General features: G+C 38.5%; 1 protein-coding gene across 10 annotated transcripts in view; it reads right to left on the bottom strand.

Annotated features, from left to right (window-relative positions):
* Nucleotides 1-24,505, bottom strand: part of ZNF236 (zinc finger protein 236) — a 96,414-nt gene extending 71,909 nt beyond the window's left edge. For 7 of the 10 annotated variants that reach the window (XM_074823213.1, XM_074823239.1, XM_074823223.1 and 4 more), the window contains exons 1-5: nucleotides 24,443-24,505; nucleotides 12,895-13,037; nucleotides 11,469-11,633; nucleotides 6,983-7,161; nucleotides 3,716-3,840 (exon numbers count right to left, since the gene is read on the bottom strand). In XM_074823213.1, coding sequence (XP_074679314.1) covers nucleotides 3,716-3,840; nucleotides 6,983-7,161; nucleotides 11,469-11,633; nucleotides 12,895-13,037; nucleotides 24,443-24,503 — 673 coding nt within the window. In that variant the 5' untranslated portion in view covers nucleotides 24,504-24,505. Of the gene's footprint in view, nucleotides 1-1,390; nucleotides 1,476-3,715; nucleotides 3,841-6,982; nucleotides 7,162-7,769; nucleotides 7,854-11,468; nucleotides 11,634-12,894; nucleotides 13,038-14,826; nucleotides 14,873-24,442 lie in introns of those variants that run through there. The other 3 variants (XM_074823243.1, XM_074823259.1, XM_074823276.1) reach the window with 3 other exon arrangements.
* Nucleotides 24,506-26,459: the final 1,954 nt, after the last annotated feature.

Genomic DNA, 26,459 nt, shown 5'->3' with positions numbered 1-26,459 from the left:
CCAGATGACTGGAGACATACCCTGTGCCCCATGCCACTGTCCAGGCCTTGAAAAACAAGTCTTATGGTGACATGGCACCCTAGAAAGAACTGAGTCAGATAACAGGACTCATTTCTGAAACAACCTCATAACACCTGGGCCAAAGGGCACGGCACTGAGCGGGTATATCACATCCCCTGTCAGGTACCAGCCTCTGGGAAACCTGAATGGTACAATGGACTGCTAAAAACTACACTGAGAGCAACGGGGGGTGGGACCTTCAAACACTGGGACACACATTTAGCAAAAGCCGCCTGGTTAGTTAAGACTAGAGGATCTACCAATTGAGCTGGCCCTGCCCAATCAAAACTTCCCACGTACTGTAGAAGGGGATAAGGTCCCCACAGCGCACATGAAGAATATGCTGGGGAAGACAGTCTGGGTTATTCCCACCACAGGCAAAGGCAAACCCATCCACGGGACTGCTTTTGCTCAAGGATCTGGGTGCACTTTATGGGTGATGCAGAAGGATGGGGAAGTTCAATATGTACCTCAAGGGGATTTGATTTTGGGTGAAAAAAGCCAGTGAATTAAACTGTATGATGTTAATTGCAAAATAGCCCTGCCACTGGATGTCATCGCCACTACAGCTGCTGTGTGCCACATCAATGGTATTACAGTAAGAATCACCCAAATCAATGAAGGATAGACTTTGATGAAATCAAGCAAAGTGCAGCGGTGATGGAACTTGAACTGGCTTCAGCAGCTGGTGCCCAGCAACTTCCTCAAGATCAACATTTCCACCCCACAGACCGTGGGCATGGGCCATGCCAAATACCCCAACTGCAAGCTCCAGATGCAGCATGCACCAATCCAACATCACACACCATCTCTCCTGCCCTGAAAGACTGTTATGCCAGATGGACCCCCAAAGTCAGGGATTAGATGAACTCAATGGACACATTAGAGGGATGGCCCATAGATTAAGGGAGTGGTATCTGTGTATATATACATCTATATCTATCAAAGACAGGGAAGGAGGTGGCAATTAACTGGGAAGTGTAGGATCTGGGCATGATGTAGACAATATAGAATAAGGGATGAATAATGTTCTGGGTTTGGCTGGGATGGAGTTAATTTTCATGGGAGGCTGGGAGGGCACACAGCCAGGATAGCTAACTAGAACTAGCCAAGGGGATATTCCATACCATATAACATCATGCTCAGTATATAAATGGGGGGCAGGGGGGAAGGTGGGCAAGGAGGGATCACTGCTCTGGAATGGGCTGAGCACTGGATTCCAGGTGGTGAGCAACTGCATTGTGCATCACTTGCTTTACACGTTTTATTATTTCTTCTCTCCTTGTGTTGTCCTATTAAACTGTCCTTATCTCAACCCATTAGTTTTTACCTTTTTCTTCCGATTCTCCTCCCCATCCCACCAGGGCGGGGAGCAGTGAGCAAGTGGCCATGTGGTGCTTAGTTGCCAGCTGGGCCTAAACAATGACAGCATGCTGTACATTATGTTTGCTACACCAGTAAGTACTAGAATGCACTAAATATTATGCACACTAAAGCAGTTTGAATGAATATTTTTGTATGACTTCTAATTATATAGCTGTAATTACATCTAGTTTAAAATTATTAATTCTTAATTAAATTCACATTGTTTGAAATAAAAGCAGCCATTTTCTGAAATAGATTACAAGCATGTAACTCAGTATCAACTGAAGGAATGTACATTTTCTGTTCTGCTGCTTATGGCTTTTGAAGATGCTTTAAGATCTGTGGGTTTTAACTGTATATTTTTTCATATAGATTAAAATACAGAACACTGATTCAGGTCTTCTTGAAATACAGTGACAAAATTCATACTGGGCTTTCATAGGTAAAGGCCTAGCTTCCACTAATAGCTGTCAGTAGACACACAGAAGTATTGCTTCAGGTTAAGTTTGCCTATTTAAGTGAATGTCATTATAAAAACTAAATCTTAATTCTAGTGTGGAAATGTGGAATTTCTGTATTTCTTAAGTCTAACTTAATAAAATACAAATTTGGGAGTGGGAATGGGGGGTTCATTACCTAGTTATTAATATGGGAATTGCAATCCCCAAGACTTAATTTTTTTTGCCCAAATGGTGTAAGTGCTTGAAATTAATAGCTATGAACAAAAAATGTATTGCAATTAAGACACTAACATAATGCTGTACACATAGCACAGACATGCTCTTTTAACAATTAAAGACTTAAGTATTCTAAATTCTTTAGTGTTCTTCTTTCCTACTTATTTTACAGTCCCTCGAGCAACTGGATGCCAGACAGATTGTCTGCAGATTTCAAGTAATAACATACTTCACAAATTAAATGAGTATTCTAGCTACTTGGAACTTAAAATGACCTACTGTCATGTGCAGACTGGGATTACATTTTTTGTCTCTTTTCCCAATAGCCAAATGCCTTCAAAAGAACTATAAAAGCTCTTGAACTTTTTGAAGCTTTAGAAAAGCATACTCGACCACCTATAATCTTGTTTCTTTAATTCTGACTAGAATAAACTGAAATAACATCTCGAAGAGATACAAAATTCTAAAATAAGAAAGTTAATTTTCAATGACTTTTTTCTACATTACTTTGAGGCAACTTTTAAAGCAGGTACAAGGGTGACCTCTTGTGTTACTATTTTACAATTAAATTATAAAACTTAGATTCCTAAGAAAGAGTCATGCAACGGGATTTTTACTTCTCCATTGGCAAACAAAGTAATTCTTGTACGTGGCAACTTATGTTTGTATTAGCAGGCTGTTCAGATGGTGACAACATTGCACACTTTAATAATTTACTACTTTAATTAGGTAAAAACTAGACAAAGCGATTTATTCACAAGATGGATATATACTGCATATCACTGAAGCACTTTCAATGAAGGTTTTGTTTAAAGTCAAACTTACGCTATATTATGCTATATTTGTCCGGTTAAAACCTGAGAACTATTCTTACAGTTCTCTGTACACTTCAAAAACTTTTGTATTATTTTATACTTAGAATTTTTCCAGTTATTTCAGTTGCCTAAGGATTAAACGAATGCACATATCTATTACAGTAATTTTGCAAAAACCATCTGCTACTCATTCTGCAAAACTGAACAGTCACTTGCTCTCCCTCAAGTATCAAAATTACAATCTAGGCTTATCACCTCCCAAGTTCACTTTGGACATTCTGAAAAATGGCAGTCACAGTAAGTACAGAAAATCTATGGCAGTAACTTTAAAAATAACAATCTAAAACCAAAAGCAAGGCCACTATGTTCATAGTATTATTCATTCTCATGTATTTCTACTCTTTTGTGATTGTAAATTTTAGAACCTGTTCTCTAGAGTATGTAAGATCTTATTTAGCGTACCTGACTGGCCCTTATCTAGGTATTCCAATTTTAGGGCCCATTGAAACTTTAAGTACCAAAACTGGTATTCTGCAACAAATGAAACCTGTGAAGTACTTAAAATTTCCAGATGATTATCATTAGAAATACTTAACAAGATTTTCAGAAGCATATAAATTTCCTAAGCAAAGAAATTACATAAAGGGTGTTTTAAACCAACAGGCAACAGCATCTAATGAGCCAGATGTATTAACACTATTTCAAGTCCCAACCAGAAGAAAAATATTTAGCATTTCACAGATTAACTGAATTTTGTAAAACAAACGCAAACTAAAATAATTAATTCCACAGTCTTACCTGTGTGTATCCTAACATGTCGTGTTAACTGACTCGGCTTCTGGAACGTCTTTCCACAGTGAGGACAGGAATAGGTAAACCCACTTCTGTCAATATTTCTGTTATAAGATCTGGTATTTGATACCCTGTCATTTTAAAAAAAAAAAAAAGTAATTTAAATAAAATTCTCTTAATCCTAATATTAAGCATTATTTTGAAGAAGCTGATTTTACCCCATTTTTTCACATACCGTGTAAATTTGATGACAATGTATAGTATGACCTGTGACAGCTAACAAACTCTTTAATGATACTAAAAGAATAATGTAAATGGAACACTTTTCTAAGATCCTATAAACACCAAGAATTTTAGCTATTTCTGTAATAAAATTGATACTTCTTAGAGGTTCTCTGAAGACTTTTTCACTGTAAATTCTGCTAGAAGTATACAGTGACTTCATAACTACTGTTTTGGAGAGAATTTTCACCTCTGTGCAACTTTATTTTTTTCCTGAACACAGCAAGGCTTTCATTCTTAACTAGAATAGCAAGATCTCATGAACTAGGGCACAAATGCAGTTGCTGAGGTCTAACAAAAACAGGTTAAGAATTTAACAACCCAAATATTCACCACTGCTCCTCAAATACAAATCACAATCTCCACAGAGATATGGTAACAGATGATAAAAACTCCCATAATTAATTTCTCTACAAATAAAACTAATCAGTTTAAATGACTGCCGAAAAACAGCAACATGGAAAAAACAACTGATTTTATGCTGGAAAAAAGAAAAAACTGAAACTTAGGGGATATTAAAAGACCATTACAACAACTCAGATTAAAAAAAGGTGAAACCACAAGGCAGCGTGGTATCTACAGCACTTCACATTTTCCATAGCACCTGAGTATTTACACCTATACAGTAATCCAGCTTGTCAGTACTGCTTAAAGCTAACTGAAATTACACAAATTTAAATACCTGGTGTCTTTCTGAACAACTGAGAAATAAGAATTAGCTAATGTGGAGCAGATGTCCAAAATACACCACCACCTTGAAACACAGGCTGGTATAACAATATAAAAATTAGCACTGCCAAGTAACAGTCCATGCATAACATAGGAAATCATTAAACTTCTGCTCAAATGAGGCATCTTTCTACTCTAAAACAACATAGATATTCAGTGTACATTTAAAGGAAAGCATATTTTCCCTCACAGTTACTTCAAATATTACATGCGTTTTTAAAATCTTTTTATACTCTTGCAGAGAGAGCACAGAGTTTGGTTTAATATATTTTATTTGTACATATTAATTATATCTACCAAAATTTACTGAAGTATCCTGAGTAAAATCAACTGAAGATTGAAGAGTAGGAGACAGAACAGCACAGATGTTAGAACCAACTCATCTCTCCATCTCAGGACAGATCTAGATCAGCCTGACTGTCAGAATATGCTCTCTGATGAGCAACATCTGTTTCAGCTACAGCTGTGGTATTTTAATAAATGAGATAATACCCAATTTGGAGACAATTGTAGGGACAGTCCTTTAAGCTCAGGTCACCTTCTAAAATAGTTAATCATTTAGATTTATAATGACCATTTTCGTTTTAGCAAAAGGTAGATACTAAATTTAAATTATCACTTCATAATAGATCTCCATTCAAATGTTTGAAAGACAAAATAAACACCTTTTTGGGAAGGAAAAGTACTTTATGAGGAAAAACTTAAGGGAACAAGACTTTTCATAATTTTAAATCCTAAAAATTTTTTGAAGCTTGTTTTACAATGAAAAGCAGAAATCAAATAGTAAGATTTTTAACTACTGATGTATGCCTTTGAGCTTTATATAGTCAAATAGCTTAAGTCAAATGTTAAGTTTTCATAATTCATCTGAACAGTATGAGAGGATTCTGCCAAATAATAAATTTTTAAAAAATCAGAATGTCCATGTTTTTCCTTTCAAAATCATTTCTACTGAAACACAGACAGTGGAGCGGGATCACTTACACAAGTCATTAACCTGGGTCACATACTTGCATTGTATTGGTATCGCTGGTGAAAGGACAGTAGAGCACCATTATGCACAGTAGTTTCTTGAATACAAATGCTACATGTTTCTACATCTGAACTGATAAATAAGGTGAATCTCATATAAGGAAGCTCTGAATCCAGAAATAATTCACAATTATGAAAATAAACAAATTATCGCAGAGCACTTACACCCCATTTATATCTGAACGTAGCATGTATAATACTCTTTTAGAATCCCAGCCATTATATTAGATTCACTCATCCATTCTTTATTTATTCATCCTAACTTACACGGATGTCCACAACAAGAACACTTTTTGTGTGTAATATTACATAACTCAATAGAAACCTAAAAACTACCTCAATTTTCAGTTTGCAAATGGAAATCGACAACAATTTTTTAAAACCTTCTGGAACACAGCTATTAAGATCTCACAACCTGCATCATCTGCTAATAAAAGTAATCAGAAATACACGATGTTTCTCATTTTTAAATACATATTTTTTCCCATCTGTTTTTTATAGAAACAGAGTAAAGATTAAAACAGTGATCACCTGTCAAAAACCTTAGGCTTTCTTAAAGTACAAACTAAACCCATAGAAGCAAGTTTTTCTTTCTTCTAACTTAAAAGTAATTTTCACCTTCCTAAAAGTAAAGTTAAACTAGAGAGCTCAAAGAAAGGACAGAACAAATTTTAACCAAAAGTAAGAACAGCATTTAGTAGGCGTGTTTTTTCCCTTCATTTTGTGTTTTTTCTGATTTACAAGAAACTCACGGCAGGCTGTGGTGAGGACTACTTGCAAAAGATGATTAAACTGCAAGGAACAACTTCTTTCTTTGCAGAAGGTAAGTATTAGGATTTTTGCACTTACAGTAACTGGTATGTAAAATTAATATATATTTGCTTCAACGTACTGCCATTAACCTTTAAAATCACACATAAACACACTTCAAAAATCACTCTGTATCAGAAAAACTTAACCTGTGCTTACAAATAGCTAGCAGATGGAACTATGCTTAGTATGAGTGCCTGAATACAAAAGCAGCAAAAAAAACCCAAGGCCTCCAAAAATAACCACCTACTTTAGTGAGGTTTTAAAAAACAAATGCCATTTCGTAACAGCATACCAAAGAAAATAAATGATCTGCATAGATCATGGCACTTCGCTGACTGGAAACGCTACTCTTGCTTTCCCCAGCTATCACCATAAAAGTAACATCTGCTCATTTTGTTACAATCCCGTGATTGTCACCTTATTTTATAGTGAGTTTTCATATGCTCCTTTAGCTGTGAGGAGGTTTCAAATTCCTTTTTGCAAGACTTGCAGCTGTGGATCCTACTGCCTGCCAATTCTTGACGATGTTCTTCCATGTGTATGGACAGCTGACTCTGTAAAGTAAATTCATCTCCACACTCCGAACAGATAAGATTCTGAAAGAGATAATGAGGACTGATTTTTCAAAAGATTCTCAAACAGCGGTACACGTGCATCAGCTCTGCTCAAGTAGATGAACGTATCCTTCTATGAACATTAGCAGCTGGAAGTAAGCAGCAATAAATGTATACAAGCAAAAAAAAGTTCATGAGTCCCATAATATAAACCATGAACAACAATCACTGCAAACTTATGGTAATATTTACATTTTAAGAAACTTCACTGAAACTGAATTCTGAAAAAGTTCCTATGGTAGCAGAAACTAGCAGTTCAGTACAATCACCACCACTCCCTATTTCCTTGGTATGCTAGTTCATGATACAGAGACTTACCTCATTGCCATTATACTATGGTCTCCCTAAAGCTTTGTAAAAAATGCTAGCTTCTAAACAAAAACATCTTAACTGTAGATTCAGGGATTTTACACTTCTACTGGTTAAGATGATACAGATTGTCATTTACTTTCTAACAGTAATCCCACCAGTTACTATTGACTTTTCTTAAACTATCTTCACAGAAAAGATGACAGAAATAAATAGGGACACATAATGTTTTTGACAGATATCACTCCAACCCATTAATTTTACAGCAGTGTTAAACATACCACTTGCCATTTTTATTAGCATTCCACGTCATTTAGAATGGAAATTATACTCGTGAAGTTTAATGCAAAAGCACTGCCATTTCTCTGAAAGAGGAAGAATCAAAGTCAAATATTGTTTAAATGAAAACTAAGAGTTCTGCATTTATTTGACTTCCTTTTGCTTTTCAAAACCATTAATTTTATTTCTCAGTGTATCTTTATTTTACAAAATCTAAGCAGAGAGTTAAGATTAAATGGCTAAAAATATTCACCATCTCTTTGGCAATATATCTGTTACATGTTCCTTACTGGTGTGCATAAGAAACTTCAGACAGTTTTTGTTTCAGTTCATTTTTCAGTAATTGTGATTATCACTGCAAATGGAAATGTTTTTTATCTCCCCCCCCTTTTTTTCTCCTTCAGTCATCAACAAGGGGGGGGGGGGACGGGGGGGACCCAGTGTTCATTTAAATAAAGATATTGACAAAAATGTTTCAATCAAGAGGAACAAAAATATGCATTGGTATTTCTAAAATGCTTTGACAATATATTTGTTCCCTAAGTCTGAAAAAAACAAAAATTCTGCAGTATCACCAGACAATATTTACACATGAAAACTTAAAAATCTGAAGTCCTTTAATGAAATTAAATACTACCTCAAAAATTACTTGTTAATGTAACCTACAGATCATTATTACTGGACTCAAGTTACAGTGTGGGACAATAATTAAATAAGCATTACTTGCTTTTCCAAGATCCACATTCAAATCTGAATAAAAATACTTTATTTTTGATGAAAAATATACAACAAATTTCTTTAATGACGATCCTTTTGTATAAGTGGGCAAAAGTTACCTAAAGAGAAGCTTATAATGTATGCTATATCAAGTTCATGGTTCCCAAAACTGAGTTCTTCAAACGCTTCTCAGCATTTTTCAGATAAACATTATCTATGATATTAAGTTGCTATTACACATATTCTATTAAGCAACTTCTACAAACAAAAGAATAGCCTAAGAAGTATTTTAGACAACAGAAGTCTATGTATTTTTATTCGTTCCTTTACAATTTGCTGTAGAAAAGTAAGGACATGGTAAAATACAGAAACTATACAAATATCCAGTAATATATCGAGCCTAATAGCCCCTCTCTGGAATAGGCAGTACCAGATTTATTTTTTTGCCCTCAAGCAAACAAAAAATCCCCAACCACACACAGAACAAGCAATTTCACATTGTTAACCTCACTATGGTTAAACCTACCTTCTAACATTAAACAAAAGGGGCTGCTGTACATTGCTAAATAAAAATCCTAAACTCAGAAATAATTTTATAAAACTTTACTCATCTAATTCCACCTGTATTAACTATCTTTATCTTATCAGGTGCAATATCTGAACAAACTGTGGAACTCACCATCTTCACCTGCTTAGTATCACTGACTATAAATGAAAAAGTGCAAACTAAAATCTTCTAAGACCATTGCTCCCAAATTATAAGACAGGACAAATCAAATACAGTAAACATTATTTAAAAAAAAAGAAAAACACCAACAAAAAAAACCCCACACCTCAGGATTTTTTACTTACTGAGTTTTCACTTTATGTCCACCAAGTATTAGTTTTAACTTTTTCAACATATTAAAGTTTTCCTAAAGCCCAAGAAAACCTCGTGCTCACGGAGAAAGAAGACATATTAGCAGTTTTAGTGCAATACATTAAACATTTTCAGTCTGTATTTAGCAGGTCAAAAAGTAGCTGTGGATATCACTGTCCGTTTCCACTGAGGAAACAGACAAACCCAAGAATCCTCTACAAGGTTGGGCATATTTACAAAAGGTATGTTCTTTATGACTTCTTAAAAGCAAGCTACCTGGAAGCGATGAATTTCAAATGTGGTTTTTTTCTGTTACACCAGTTCTTCCACAAACAAATCACCAAAGAACTGAGGAGAAAAGTTAGTCTCTTGAAAGCTCGACTTCAATAGCCCAGGAAATTCCTTATGGAACCTCTCACAGGAGCAATCAATCATCAAAATCTGCATTTCAACACAGACAGACACTCTTTCCCAAACCTAATTGGAGAGCTCAAGAAGCTAATCACACTAGTTTCTTATTACTGCCCTTCTGCACTCATCTGTAGATAAAGCTGGCTGATGCAGCACAAAACAAGACTAAGTTATCCAACCCTCAGCTCTGTGCAGCAATCTTCTCAACTGCTACGTATGTTCCCCAAGTGAGCGTGTATCTTTGCTCCGTTTCCAGATTTTCAACCCTTCTAACAGAAAAAGTAAGAATAGCAAACAGGAGGGAGACTGTACTCTGCTTACAACTTAACTTCTTATCCTGCACATTATGAAAAACTCCTGATGTCAGCCAGGGCCATCGTCAAGACCCTCTGCTTCAAGTTCAAATTCCAGCTCTCCTACAGGTCCTGTGCGTAACCGAGAAAGTCATTCTTGCAATTCCCTGTGAATTGTTACGTTCATGTCTGTTTTATCACAGAATTATAGGGTGTTTTAAGAATACATTCATTAGCAATTGAAAGGTGTTCATATTTTTATAAATTTAATTTTCAAGCTGCAGATTGAATTCTAAACTGGAAGGCATCACACAACCTATTCTTCTGACATCTGCACCAAGTATGAAAATCAGAGCTGCTTAAGTGGATAAAAAAATCACTTAGTGATAGAAATGAATACTAACAATCACTCTTAGGCATCTTTCTCAATGCTCAGTTTCCTTATTCTAATGGTTTTAGCAATTCATAAGTCAAGTTTCCTCAACAAATACCCATTAAGCTATGTATCGTTACAGATACATTAACATGCAACAATATTGTACTCAAGTCCTCTCACTTTAACACGGTTGTGTACATGATAAAACATGAACTGATAACAAGGTTAAAGGAATACCTTCTCTACAGACAGCATTCCCTGCCTGATTTAGGGAAAAATGCAAATAGGTCTACCATCCCAAAACTACTGGTCCAAACTGCTGTAAGCTGTCTGCAGTTGGTATGGAGAAACACAGAATTGTTACATTTATGATTAGAAGTCTGGCAATAAAAGCACATATTTTACTCAGCTTCAATTCTCCAATGCAAAGCGCAATTTTAAAAAAGCCTTCACAGAAGGCAGAGGTAATTATATGATTGACAGGTTGGTATTTCAGGCAGTACAATCAACACTGGCAACTGCCGTAACGTAGTAAAGCGTCATACTACTATGCCTTAACTGTTTGCTAAGAATTTAACCAATGTCTTATAAAAATGGAAAATGAAATTTTGAGAGGGAAAGGAACAGTAAGTTCTCTCAAGCGAAAAGAACCACTCAAAAGAAGAAGTGGGAGTTCTAGATAAGGGAACAGCTTCATGATGCAAGAAATAGATTGTGAGAGTGCCTCACCATGCCATCACCATGACATTCAAGACTATTGCATGTTGGTTTATCAATGTACAGCAAATTACAGAAACTGCTTCAAAATAAAATTATTTGCAAATAACTAATTAGTTAGCAAAGACAGGATGGGAATGCTTGCTTATGTCCAGTGTATTAATTTCTGCTACTGTTATTAAAATAAACACCCCACTAAAAGTTTTATATTTCTTCTGAATGAGACCATTTATTCAATCCTCCAATCTAAGGCATATAGGTAAGGGATTAAGTACAATCCTTATGACATGTCTTTTCAAAATTTAAATTATGAGGTTTAATGAATTACCTCTTCTTTCTCATGTAGCATTATATGAGCTTTCAGACTGGCTACTCTGGAGAATTTCTTGTTGCACACAGGACACGTAGGATCTTCACCATTGTGAGTACATTTATGAAGTGTCAAGTTGAATTCAACATTAAATGACATCGGACACTGGTCACATCGGTGAGGCTGTTTGTTAAAATCACAAAAATAAAGACAAAATTCAATCTTCCCAGAAGTTACATATACCCTAAGTGACATATATATATATATATATAACCATACAAATCAAAATGTTTTAAATAAAAAAAGAGCAATTCAAGTACCTACATATGATAAAGATCCTTAATAATACCAGTCAATTATTTTATCTTCTTTGCATCTCACTACTGAAAATGCAAATACAGCATTTCAGGAGCATATGGTGAAAGACAACAGGGGAACTAAAGAAAGCAGAAACTCAAAATTGAGACTGTCCAAGGAGAGAAAAATGAGCAAGAGACAGAAATAAATTTTTCTACTTTAACTGAGATCGTTAACTCTCCTAAAAGCAAAATTAATAATTGAACCAACAAAGAGCTTAGTTTATGCTAGGATTGACTGCTCTTCAGTTGGTATCTGCACAATCCGTTTTCATTCTAAGTGTACCTTCAGTTTACACAAGTGTGCAATAGCATGGTTTTAACAATATCTTCTTTTATAAATTAACTTTACAATGTTGAAACTTGTGTAAGTAATTCTTTGAATACATGAATTATCATGTCAAAGTCCTACATTTTGTAAAAATTAATCTGTGTCTACAGCTACATCAAACAGTAATAAACTTATTGTTCCATCACACGTAGTTTTAGCTTTCTGAAATAGAAAGCAAGGAACAGAAATTAAATGCTTCAGATTACAGATGAAACCTGTGGCAAAAGCTTAATTTAAAAAGTCAGTCCAGTTGTAATCACATATCTGTATTTTTCTCATTCTTTCCCAAATTTGATTTTTAAGCAGCTAAAGTCATGACTAATACATACATACTAATTAGGTTGCTTGACGTTATTGAAAAGACACTAGCGGGTCCAGTTAATCAACATAAGCATTATTTTCTCTTTATTGCTAGTGTGTAGAATCAGTTTGCAAATTCCATTAAAAGAAACCCACACATTTTCTCATCTACCTGAATATTCTACAAATCAAAGAAAATGGCTAAAATTAAAACTTACTGAACTGGAAACAACAATCTAACTAAATGGCATCAAAGTAAGGCCCTATCTCAAAAGGAAACATGAGGAAACATGAAAGAGAAACTTCATAAAACTCTGAGATCCCCCAGTAGTAATTATTAGTGATGTGATTAAAAAAAACCCTGAGAATTATTTCTTGTGTTAGCTCTACTTGTCAGTGTATGAAAATATCAATGTACACTGGTATTTTCTAAGTTTTTATCTACTAAAATTCATACCTTGTCATTTTGCTCATGATCCCTCATATGGCGCTGGAACTGGGTCTCTTTTGGAAAAGACAGCAAACAGATCTCACACTTATGGAAGTTAGGTACTTGGTAGGGAAAATTGCTGTTCTCTATATTCGGTGTCAGAACATCATCTACAAAACAATCATCGAAACGTTTGTTAAGTCACATTTAATTTACTTATAATTTATTGTAAAGATCAGAATTCTCTGAAGCAGAAACTATTAAAACTCCTGTAAGATTCTGACTTATACAAGATTTGAGCTTCACTGGATCTTGAAGATCTCAGGCATAAACATTACTGCTTCCATTGACACAGAATCAAAGAAATACATCCATCCCTCTAACTGCCAGTCGCTATAAATAACCACCTTTTCCTAGTAATTTGAAATAAATTATTTCTGTGATTCATAATCACCCATCAAATTTGCAACAAAATAACATGCTGCCAAATACACTAGGTACGAGTAAGATACTGTCAGGGGTTACTTTTAATAATATTACATCACATGTTTCTAAAAAAACCCTTTTAATATGACATACTCAGCAGTTCTGACTATACAGGTTTACTGTCCACCCCTCCTCCTTTCTCTCTTTTTTTTTTCCTTGAAGAAAAATTTAGGCCTCATTTCTTCTACTTCTGGCAACGCAAAACCTTTATCAGTTACCTTCACAGTTGTAAAACCAACACCAACATTTTGAATAGCTGAGAGATGCAGTAAACTGCAATTCAAACTGTGTACACATGCATTCAATGGAGAAAAAATTTTTTTTGATAGACCTAGTCTAAGCCCATACAGTTTTCTTGTTTTGAACTCCCAGTCACGCAACTTTTGACATACAAGTTGAAAGCTTCTATATCCTCTTCCTCAAATGGCTGAAGCCTGTCCTATTAATATTTTCCTTATTATCTTAAATATTTATCCTTATTATCTTAAATATTATCCATTTTATACTTGACAAGATACTACATTACTAAGGAATTTACGCTTTTTTCTTAAATAAGGATAAATTCCTTAGTAATACAGTATCTTCTCAAACTTTAAGAAAAGCAATTGGCAGGAGGGGTTAAAATATCTAAGATCATTCACAGTAATATTAATAAAACAACAATAAAAACCATCTGTCTCATGCTGCAGATTAAGGACACTAAAGAGAAAAAAACCCCATAGAACTCAGTTTCAAACACTGCCACAACTCAACGAAGTGCATCAACAACAGAATGCAACACGATGCAAAAAAGAGGGACAGTGTCCTTTAAGTGTCCTTGTGATAAACATACCTGAGTAGAATAAAGGACACAAAATCATTTCCTGTAGATACTGGCATGACAAGGAAAAGGGAGGTGAAAGAAAAATCTACTCCAGTACTTGGACTATATGAAAACTTAATGCAAGAAGCCTTCATTTCCCCTAGTAAAAGGCATAATTGTTCAACCCCATGAAGGCCTGACCTCTCACTTTAATTGACAACTGAAAAATGATCTAATCTATGACTTTAGAAAGGCCTTTAAACCTTCTCTATGAACTAAAGAGATTATTATCTTTAAACATTCACTCTCAAGATCAAAGACACCGGACAACATACGAAAACAATGCCTAAGTAATTGAAGTAGAGAAACTGTAATTTTGAAATAATCCAAGGTGCTAACTTCTCTACCATTTGAAACACAGCAAAAGCAACATGCTCACTAGTGTCTGCATAATATTACCAAGCAACTTACTTTTAGGTCAATAACATTTCTATATATAATTTTTATCAAAATGTGTATCGTATCTGTATTAACCACAATATTGATTAATCTACATGCTATTTCTTCTGGAATTCAAAAAGGAGTTTAGATTAACTATATGTTAATGAAAATTTAAATATCTTTGTGATGTTTCAACAGAATTTGATAACTATAAGTGTATGAAATCATACCACTTGATGCAGAGATATACTGGAAGAAGATACTTCAGCTATTCTTTAAGAAGGAAATGATCACCGCTGAAATAAACAGAAAAGGGTAACAAAAGCGTAATCTTAAACTATTTCATAGGAAAGAACAGAAAAACAGCCTAAACTTTGGCAAATGAGTTGAGCACATCGCACCCTGTATCGAAGTATAAGGAGTTTCTCAAGACTAGTTCATGGGTGATTATAAATCCTGAGCTACCTGCAAGCCTTTCCACCTTCCTAACGGCCCTCAGACCCCAAGGAAGACGACATAGATGGCACGCATTTAGAACATTCGTTGCTTATGTCTGTAACATCTTAAGCATTGGTCTTTCAAAGAAAACCTTTGTAACTCTTTGCAAAGCCAAATCTTATGCTGTACAGGCACGCTTAAAGAAGGCTGCTCGGCAGAGGACTTTTACTGCAGAAACACATCTAAAGGCCTTTAAGGATAAGGCACAGCAAATCAATTCAGGTTAGATTCCAGAAATCTTCAAAGGCTCAACTACTGGAAGATCAGGCTGAAGACTGCTCTGAGTATTTACAGCCGGTATGAATAGAAAAACAGTCCAGTTTGGATTTAAAAGAACTCTGAAAATTCAGTTGCTTCACTCAAAGGGCAGGATTGAGGTCTAAAACAAATTAAAACACAAATTCATTTATTCGTTAACACTGTGTCTGAACTAGCTTAAGGGAAAAATGAGACTATGATAACCTTTTTCCACTTATATTTTCACTAAAATACAATTTGGTCCTCTATTACCAGCCAAATACCGGGTGATACTGAGAGTTGCATGGCTCACTTTTATTAAAGATGCAGGAAGTGACTTTCTATTTTATTTTTCCAGTAGTAACAAGGAGAGAGTATTCAGAATAATATCCTTATTGAAATCAAGCAATTGGCTAACAGAAAGGACAAAACCGTTGTGTTTAGAATTGAGAAAACAAAATATAGTGTCCATTTAAAAAGTAACAAGCAAGTGAGCTATGTTTTAACTTTTCAGGCAGGTGTCACAGACTCATAAAGTATGACTCGGGTATGTCTTCATTTCAGTGTAAAAATGAAATAAGTTTGACAAAGTTTTTCATTAGAAGAATTAATAACCAGACAACATTATTTACACTGATACCTCTATATCATAGCAAGTCAAAGTAATAACCTACATTAAAACCCAATTGTGCAATCACCTTTCCCTGTATCAGGGAAAAAACACTTTCAGACACATCGGCTTGGATCACGAAACAAGCCAAACACTGCAAAATACTGAACCTAGCTTAAAGGCCAGTATTTTTGAATACCCCAAAACACGCAGATGATGCCAATTCAAGAAGTTGGCAGTGGGGTATGGATCCTGTACTTTTAAAAGCACTAAGAAGTTTGTTAATTTAAAAAAAGAAAACAAAAAAAACAACTCTAAACAATCCTTATGTACCAAAGGGAAACAAAAGTACTGACATACATGACATAGCATTTGATGGTCACCATTCATCATTTATCAGATTAGCAACCCTATCATAAATAGCTAATATGGTGCCTATGCTCACAGAAAAATATAAATACTAGGTACACAGATTAAGCAAAGTATTTATTGTCAGATATACTCCATCCAGATGAAAACACAAGTCTGCTGTCTGTTAATAAACTAACAGAATGCCATTCAAGTCAACAACACAGAATTAGAAGTTTGAGTTTTTAGTTAACTGATTAAGCTGTTAACTTTAGTTAACTGATTAAGACATTAACTGATTAAGCATATCACATCAAGAAAATCACATGAAAAACTGGCATGCTCTTACTAGAGAGAAGCTACATTCATAAACAAACACACAAAGAGAGAAAACAGAATGACTATCAGAGTAACAAATCCCCTGAAAAGTGATTCTTTCAAGTCTGCACATTACAACAATGATAAACCTCACTGAACAGCTGCAAAGTTTAAAACACTGCCATTTATTAATATTAACTGCATGGAAACAGTGCAAAAAGACTACTGTCTTTTTTTTTTTTTTGCCATTTGCATGTTTGTCTCATTGCAACATAAATCAACCCTATTCCATCACAGCTTGAGAGACAGTCAAGTATCAACACAATTAAACTACAGAGAGCACTTATTATGCACTGTCAAACATAGTTTTGTCTGTATTCTTACACTTTGTCCAAAGTGCCCAAAAATATCAGAATCAGATTTGCAAAGTACCTATCAGTGATAATAAACTTTCAGTTTAAAGACAGACTGATTTAAACACTCTCCATGTTACAACCTTTAAATTCTTTTCAAATTAATTGTCCCTCACGAGCAGCAGCAACCAAGCTTCCGGTTAACTTAGCTACAGATTTCTGTGATACGGCCTTCATGAAAACTTGACCTCGGGAGTTGAGTCAGCAAGCAGGTGCTCTCTGCCAGAAGCCACTGATGACAACTCAACGTGGAAGGAGGAAGACAGAATTAGAGCACTCCCAACCATTCCTTCCTTCCTTATGTAAGCAGCACTGTGCCTCATGGCAGCCTGCAGTCCTCTCCGCAAGGCGCAGATGGACTCATTCAGCTGTGAATGCAGCACAGCCGTATTGGATCTCTAATAGCCTACTCGCACCCGACTGAGAGGACGCTGCGAATACAACACTGAAGCTTGCAGAATTCATGGATGAAAACTTGTCAGATGAAGTTAAATGGCAGCTGGCAAGTCCGGAGACAAACGGGTCTGACCCTATCAAAACCTATTTACTAATTTATGGGTGGAAAGGAAGTGGTAGGACAAGAGAACAAAACAGGGATGGCAATGTTGACATTGCCTCATACTACACTTGAAGTCATAGAACACAAATGATAATGAATCATTGAAACACTTTGCTTAGTTCTGCAATCATAAAAGAATCAGGTTAGTTTAAACCTAGCTCAGCACTTAAACAAAACCAACAGTCATTCCTCATAACTTCTAGTGAGAGAAGCAGGAGAAAGAATCAACTCTCAGTCCAGCATATTGGACCAAAATCCAGAAATCAAACAAGATTTGCTCATATAAGACAAGGTAGTTTTATTATGTTTTGGTCAATGCTCAGTCTGGAATTTAAAGCAGTATCAGTCCAAAGCTTTCAGGAGCACACTGCTGGGACGGATGTCCAGGTGCCAGTTGCTCAGCATTTGCCAACACAAAGCAGCTGCACTCCTTTCAGGACCACAGATGACTCCAGAAGTTGCCCAGCCACACTGATGCGCTGCAGGCAACGGAGAAGCCTGGCAACACACAGAATTAATAGCTCCACTGTAGCTGGTTAGATGCTAAATAGATTGTACTGGCTCTGGCTGGGATGGAGTTAACTTTCTTCATCACAGCCTGTGTGGTGCCGTGTTTTAAATTTGTGACTAAAACAATGCTGATAGCACACCAACGTTTTAGCTATTGCTGCACAGCACTTCTCCGGCGTGAAGGCCTTCTCTGTTTCTCACAATGAGTAGGCTGAGGGTGGGAGAGAGTTTGGAGGGGACAGCTGACATGAATTAACCAAAGGGATATTCTGTGCTGTACAACACTATGCTCAGCAATACGAACTCGGGGGTAGTCCATCCAACGTAGTCTTTGCTCAGGGACTGACTGAGCATCACTCTGCTTGTGAGAGGTAGTGAATGTTTGCCTTTGCATCACTTGGTTGGGGTTTTTGGTTGGTTGGGGTTTTTTTTTTTTAACTTTTTTTCTTCATTTATTAAACTGTCTTCATCTCAACCCACAAGCTTTTTCTTGCTTTTGCGATTCCAGTTCCTTCTCCCACCCTACTGCAGGAGGAAAGCAAGTGGCTGGAGGGTGCTTACTTGCTGGTCAACCCACCATATAGATATACCACCCACATCATCTTAATCTACACAGATAACTGAAAATTAGCATTTCCTTAACCAACTCTGATAGACTCATCTGAAAATCAGGTAAATATCGATATATTTATTGCTAAATACTCCAAAACAGGAGTTACACTTTTTTTGACAACTGCATATGAATATATCAAGCTAGCCTTTTTCAGCTGTTTGTTTTTACATGATTTGCATGTCTCATGCTTGAGACCTTGACCCTTATCTATGCCCACCCACTACACTCTTAAGAGAAACTTCAGAATGAACTAAATGATTTGCTAGATGATCTTCCCTCTCCCCGAGAGCGAACACAATCCAACTACAGCAGAAAAACTCCAAAGAAGAAGACATGAGAGGTCTCAAATAGAAATTTAATTATATTTGGAAGCACTTAACGCATAGGAATGAATGAGCTATGAAGGTATGAGTGCAACTGCAATAGGGAATGAAACAATGAGGGCCTGCAATTGGCAGAAAGCTATGGAGAAGGGACAGAACAAGGGCTGAAGTTATCACACAGCCAGAACTGTAAACACAAGTTATTTAACTGCATAGATTACTGGGGAAAAGGCATAGACATATTTCAAACATAAGGAAGAACTAATGGGGAATTAAAAGTACACCAGCGTAATCCATCTTCTTCTCATCGAGACCCAACACATCCCTCATACATAAACTTAAGATTCTGTTACTGCAGAACGGTGAGATGGCCAAAAGTATCACTATTAAAGCCTAAAGATTATCCTTTCTAAGGCTAAAGTTTGAGCAGTTGTCCCTCCTGTATGTTTTAAAAAGGAATTACCTGTACCTATCACATATAAAAGATTTAGCCCACATCACAGAAGCAGTACCACAACCTCTTCATCCTCGTCTACACAACATCACTTACCTAATCTTCTCTTATCAGATGGAGGTCACCACATAAAATCCTAGTGCACAACTACTAAAATAATCTACATAATATCAATTCATGGAAGACTTAACCAGTGAGTTCAAACTGCATTTTTCTTCAAGAATACAAAGTTGGAATGTAAAGTCTCAGAACTGACTTTCCCCTAATTCAATACACCTGCACCCTAACTGATGCTGGGGGACTGAGGGCCAGCAAACAAAATACAAACAGCTCTGCAGAGGCAAACTTAAAGCTACAGTGCCTCCTCTGTGTTTCTTATCTTTGTGTATTTAATGTTTACCACTCTTCATATGTGAATTCTGTTAAAATTCAGGCCCTCTGAAGGCACAAAATACTCATTTTTAACTGCACTCATAAAGGAATTCAGTTTAAACTTGTGTAAAAGTAGCCTTTGGGTTTAAATACAGGACATACATTCTAGGCTTAAAAACTGCTTCAGTTCAGCCTGCAAATATTTCACTTTGCTCTTCAAAGAATTCCTCTTCTGCTATTTGAAAATGATCAGACAGTCATTAAAGTCAAAACTGCTCATTTCATGTTGCTGCTATTCTAACAGTGACAAGCAGCACTGGTACAAATAGAAACGACCTTCACTATGGGGAAGGAAGATTTAGGGGAAGACGACTGAGAGCACAAACACTGTAACAGAGTCCTCAAAATCCTTCTCATACACCTGAAGTGTGTATGTAAAGCAGTGACTACCAACTCATGGTAACAACTACACATTTTATTGGGACAAAATGGAAACTCTCACCAATTAGCAGAAAGAACCAGCAGCAAAGTCTCAAGTTTTCACAGGACCTACAGAAAACCTTTGTCCACTACAGTAGCTAGTAAAATAGCCATAAGCATGCAAAATGTTGCTCTGGATCTGTAACAAATGTATCTTTAAACACTGTCTTTTCATTAGCTATCTAACTGAACAGTAAAAGCCTGATATTTCTTTCAATTCCATCTTAATAGCAACTCTTCATTGGTAAATTCTAATCAAAACAGAGTTAAGTTAGATTTTTCAAAGTAACAGCCTTACAATATGAGGCCTACCATATTTTTGAAAACTTTTCTCAAAGCAAAATCATACTGCACCTTCCGAAACACTTGTGTTTCAAGGCTTTTTCTTTTAGATTTTTAGGCATTTCTCCCAAGCTCTACAAATATTTAAAATTATCATCTTCTAATATGCCAATATCTTAGAGCATAAAAATAATACTTTAAGTCAGTTAGTAAAATTAAAAGCAGAGTTTAACAGTTTGAGGGATTATTACAAGCAAGTATGGCCAAGATAAGCAAACTTAAATCAGAGAAATAAATACATTCAGAATGAGGCATGAGAAAACATATACCAATATAAATATAACACAATAAACGTTCCCCTGCATGTTTTCTTTGTGCTACCTTAGCTGAACAATAGCACTGGAAATCACTTTCCAGTGTCTTACAGAGACTCCCAAGGGAAGAGAGTCAACGGACTACAGAAAATTCACATGGCCTAAAACTCTTGACAGTTGAAATGCTGTAATGTGGGTTACTCAGAATCACAGCAGCCATCCTGGAAACTCTGAGGCCACACACATGAATAATTCTCTTTTAACTTCCTTCTCAGGTTAGAGGCTGTGCCACAAGAACCTGTGCAAATGTGTTATTAGTGTGTTAACACCAATTATGCGTTAAAAGCTGCTTCTGCTTTTCCTTCTTTAAAAACATTCGCATGGAGTAGCACTTTTTCTAATGCATTCTTCTTGTTTCAAGTATATTCAAGGTCTCATCCTGAAATTTTCAGAATGGCAAGAGCCAAGGACCCACTGCACCTCTGTAAAAGTATTTGCTGTACAACCACTGCTAAGCAGCCAGAGCAAGAATCAAGGAGCACCAAAATCCCGTATCACAGAAGATTAGCTCTTTTCAGCTTCTTGAGAATCATACCCTATAGTTCATCCACCTCAGAGGAGAATCACATAATGGTTAAGGTTGGAAGGGACCTCTGGATGTCATCTTGTCCAACCCCTCTGCTCAAGCAGGGCCACCTAGAGACAGTTGCCAGGGATTGCATATAGATGGCTTTTGAGTATCTCTATGGAAGGAGACTCCACAACTTCCTTGTGTAAACAATGCCAGCGCTCAGTCACCCTCACAGTAAAAAAGTGTTTTCCCTTTGCTCAGACAGAACCTCCTGTGTTTCAGTTCGTGCCCACAGAGATCAACTTGTACAGTTCAATGAAGTTTTTAAAAAAAAAAAAAAAAAAAAATAAATCACAAGACATTTTCGGGAAAACTCTACCAATGCAAAAAAAAGTTCTAGAGTTCAGGTTTTTACCTAATATGTTTAATTTTCCTAGAACAGAGAACATGTTCTAGTATTTGACATGCATAGTGGTTAAAGAAGTCTAAGGAAGCTGCACAACAAAACATTACTGATTCACCTTTATTTTCTTCCAAAGCTGTATTACCATAAGCATACAGACTGTACAACTACAGAGAGCAACACTTCTCTTCCATGAAAGACAAGCATACCAGGGTTGTAGGAATTCTGAGGGTCACACTAAACATGAACACCACCTAAAAACATTCAATTTCCTAAGTAAAAGATATGAAATTTATTTCTGTAAATAGCTATTTTCTAAATAAAATTCTTCCTGCTAAAAGTGAAGCCTAAGGAATTCACAACCGTTTTTCAAAGTCTGTCAGGTTGTATCTGAATGGGACAAACAGCCAAATGTCCTGAGAACATAAATTTCCAGGATTCAAGCTGTCCTGCTCAGCCAGAGCTGCTTCATTCATGACCTTTTAGTCACATATAAGGGTAGGAAAAAAGTGACGCTTGTCAACACTGACTTTGCCATTTTCCCAAACTGCTGAAATCTCAAGGACTGAAGACTCCAGAACCCACAATATTTGCCTATACAGGGCAGAGCCCTTGCAACTGCAGACTGCAGAAGTCTCTGAATCCCTGTAGTAGCCCTAGACCCTGTAATTCTAAACTGCTGTCTAAAATCAAACTACCTCTATGAAACAGTTTCATTAATTAGAAAATTTCTTTTTAAAAAATTAAATACATGAAAACCACAAAACACGATCAAACTCACAGTAAGTCCTGTCAGCAAAGCCTCTTACCATAGGAAGGGTCTAAGATCAAGGTCCAACTACAAGCAAAAGGGATACAGCTACTAGGCACTTTTTGTGGACAGCTTGTCTCAGTCTTGATCTTTTTCTCATTCATACATCGTGCCATTATTACATGTACATGATACACATGTACCCTTGCAAGAACTACTAGAGAATTAAGTAGACATTTTAGTTAAACTTTTAAAAAAGCCTCAGCTTCCAAAACTGCTAATAGCCAATAGACCTTCTTTATATACTTATTAGTGTTCAAAAGCTGAGATCAATGGCTCCAACAACAACAACAAAAATTAATAAAAGCTTCTGGTAGGAACCTGTGGCCCATTTGGCTTTCTATACTGGAGAAAGCATTTTACCCAATTTCCCAACACTCAGGTAACAGCACAGCATCATTCTTTTTTCCTGACAGCATGTTTCAATTCTACAAAAAGTATTCTACAGAAGGCTCACCTACACACTCCTCCTGAAGAGCCGCAGCTCATCTGCAAGCATTCAGAAATACAGACGTTCTAAATATACACTGAAAATATTAGTTGACTTTTCATTACTGAAATAACCACGGTATTCTCATATTTTATGAAATCTCTCCCCATTCTATCTGAAAAAAAATTTTTAAAATCTACTGCTACATGTCTGTGCTGAAAGAGAAGTCACTGACAAGGGTTTCGGGTCTACTGGAAATGCAGTATTTGTGCACTTTGTGGGCTTTATTCAGATACTGCTCACAGATCCTTAGTGACATCAGCAGGAATGAACTACACAAAAGAGCCATAAAACTCACTAGCTAAAAATTGCTGTCAAAAAAACTCAAGCCCATCAAACCCATCCTGCCCTGAAGTATCCTCTAGCCATCAACGACGCTAAACGCAAGCAAAAATTCAAAAATTGAAGCGTGAGACAGATTAATATATGCTTGGGAAGGAAACGTTTTCATACATATACTCACAAAGAAAACAACAAACATGTTTTTTAACTCCTCAAAAAAAGAAAGACCTCCTTCTTGTAATCAGACAGATGGAAGAGTTGAATCTGATTTTCACTCGTTTATCATCCTTTATTCGAAGCTCTCATTAATTTGGCCCTGGGGGAGGGGAGGCAGTGCGAGGGGAAGAAAAAGAGCGGCGGAAGGACCGGGGAGCCCTCCCGTGCCGGCTGCCGCAAGCCCAGCCGGGCTCTTCCTCCGGCCCTCCCCAGCTCCAGCCAGCCCGGCGCCGGCATCTGTCCGCGCAGCGCCCGCACCGCGGCCGGGGGCGCGCCGGGAGGAACAGGAAGGCAAGGCCGCAGCCCTGGGCCGAGAAACGCTTCTCCGGCGGCAGCCTCACCGCCGCCCCACGACGGGGCCGCAAGCGAAGGCAACGGCCGCGCCGCGACCGCCTCCCCCGGGTGGGTGAGGGGCCATTACAGCCGCCGCTCCCCGAGAGGGAGGCGAGAGGCTGCTGGCAGGCGGCGGGGCCTGACGTGCCGGCCCGGCTCCCCCCACCGCTGCCGCCGCCGCGCCGTGTGGGGCGGCGGGCGCTGCCCGCTCGGTATCATTCCGCAGGGCCGGGCCAGGCTCCCTCCCCTCCCCTCCGCCCTCTCGCCTATACACTCGCACAATAGACCCGGCCTTCCTCCCCCATATCCGGGGACTATATGCGGAGCCCGCGGAGGCTTTTCGCCTTCTCGCGGCTCCCGCGCTTCCACCCCCGGGCGCGGATCGCGCTCACCCGGCCGCGCTGTTTACCTGACTCGGTGCCGGCCTTGCTAGTCTCCCTGCTGGGCTTGGGAGGCCGCCCCCTCGGCATGGCTGCCCCCTCCCTCCCCCCACCCCCCCCCCTCCCGCCCCAGCGCGCACACACACACACACTTGGCAACGGCGGAGGAAGCGGCGGTTGGTGAAGGGGGACGAGGGGGCGGGGACGAGAGCGCCAACCCGGCCCTACACACGGGCCGCCGGGGACTCGGCGCGGCGGGAGCGGGCCAGGCCAGGCCGGGCTGGCGCAGGCGCACACAGGCCCGCCGTGGCGGTGCGGGGCGGGGGGTGGCGGTGGAGGAGAAGGGCGAGCGGGGAAGAGGCGAACTCACGGCAAGGCCGGGCGGCGCAGGCGCAGTGAGCGCGGGGGGGGACACGGCGGCGGGGCAGAGGCCGCGGAGGGGCGGTGGCGGTGTTTGGTGCGCATGCGCGGGCGGCGGATGAGGGGCGCGCCTGGGCCGGCGGAGGGTTGGGCCGCCCGGGTAGGGCCGCGCATGCGCGGTGGGCAGCGGAGGGCGCCGGGGTGGGCGGGAGGGACGCGCCGGGCCTCGGCGTAGCGGAGCTGTGCCCGACCTCTTCGGGGCCCCCGGTCCTTCCGACCGTACGAAGCGGCGTGGCGGGTCTGCGTGCGTGTCGCTGCAGCAGGACGGCTGAAGTTTCCCTTTCAGAGCCCAGAAACAGGCGGGGCGGCCTCAGGCCGGGCTCGGCCAAAGCCGCGGCGGTGCCGTTCCCGCGGGGCGATCCTTCCCTGCTTCTTCCCCTCCTGCGCCCTCCGTGAATCCCGGTTTTAGCCCGAGAGGTGCAAAAAGTGTGCGGGGCGGACGTGGGGCTCACCCCGGCCTCGGAAAGGCGTTTGCCTCCAGCACGCAGCCCGGTCAGGGCTGGCGGGGTTTGCTGCCTGAGCGCCGGCCGGTGTGTGACCTTCCTGAGTCACGTACGGCGTGAGGAGATCGGGGGGGCGGGGGGTGTCATGGATCATTTAATAGCGGGTTTTGGATATCATAAGCCATAATACTTAATTCTATCACCTGTAACTTGTGTGCGGTGGAAGTGAGCCCTCTGGAAAGGTGTTAGTGAAGATGGAGGTGTTTTTACTGATAGCTTGTTCCAGTGCTTCGTGGCTTTCACTGCCTCCAAAGGCACTGCTGTATGTCATCCTTGAATTCGTACGGCTTCAGCTTCTAAAATGAGATTCTTATTACACCTCTTTCTTGCTAAATAAAAACTACTTTCAATGCAAAACACTTTTGATTAATCTTTTGTCATTATCTCAATAGTTTGACCTATTTTAAGATTCCAAACCTTTCTACATTTTCTTTCTGTGCCTTTTAATTTTTAAATACCCTTTTAAAATGGGTATATTTCTATATGAAGGGAACTGCTATGAGAATACTGCCTACAGTGATAAAACTACCTTTTTTTTTTTTTTTTACTTTTGTCTGCTCGTCTTTCACCCAAAGATTGATCCATAACCCACTTCTTGCTGAACCAGTTGCAGCTGCTTAGTTGCTCAACTGATAAAATGCTGAAGTTCTCTCTGCTTTCCAGAATATCCCTTTTTATCTCGCCCCATCCCATACGGGTAGCATCTGGCCGGTTTCTTTATTTCAAACCATATAGTGTTTCAGTAGCCTGTATTAAAACACATTTAATACGATGTAGGCTTAGTTAAGGAAGCTGGATGACCCTGTCCTCATTTATTACATTAATGTCACTTTCTGTAGTCGCTGCAAATAGCATTAAGCCGGTACTTCAGGTCACTGATCAAAACAGTAGGGCAGTCTGGGTACTGATACCTGTAAGCTATAGTAGCAAAACATTAGTTAATAGTTTTCTCATCGTTGAATGTTAATTATCACTTTGTTAATTCATTTATCTTTTGCAAATGTTTGGAGCTATTTTTTTCAGCAGTTCTAAGTTAAATGCCTGTCAGATACCTAATTAAACTACATCTAAAAACTTGCCTTTAGCTACCAAATTTAACCATATCAAAGAATGAAATCAGGTT

Source organism: Strix aluco, chromosome 1, assembly GCF_031877795.1.
Source record: "Strix aluco isolate bStrAlu1 chromosome 1, bStrAlu1.hap1, whole genome shotgun sequence".
NCBI lineage: Eukaryota > Metazoa > Chordata > Aves > Strigiformes > Strigidae > Strix > Strix aluco.
Note: the sequence above shows the minus strand (reverse complement) of the source record. Positions and strands in the feature narration are given on the sequence as shown.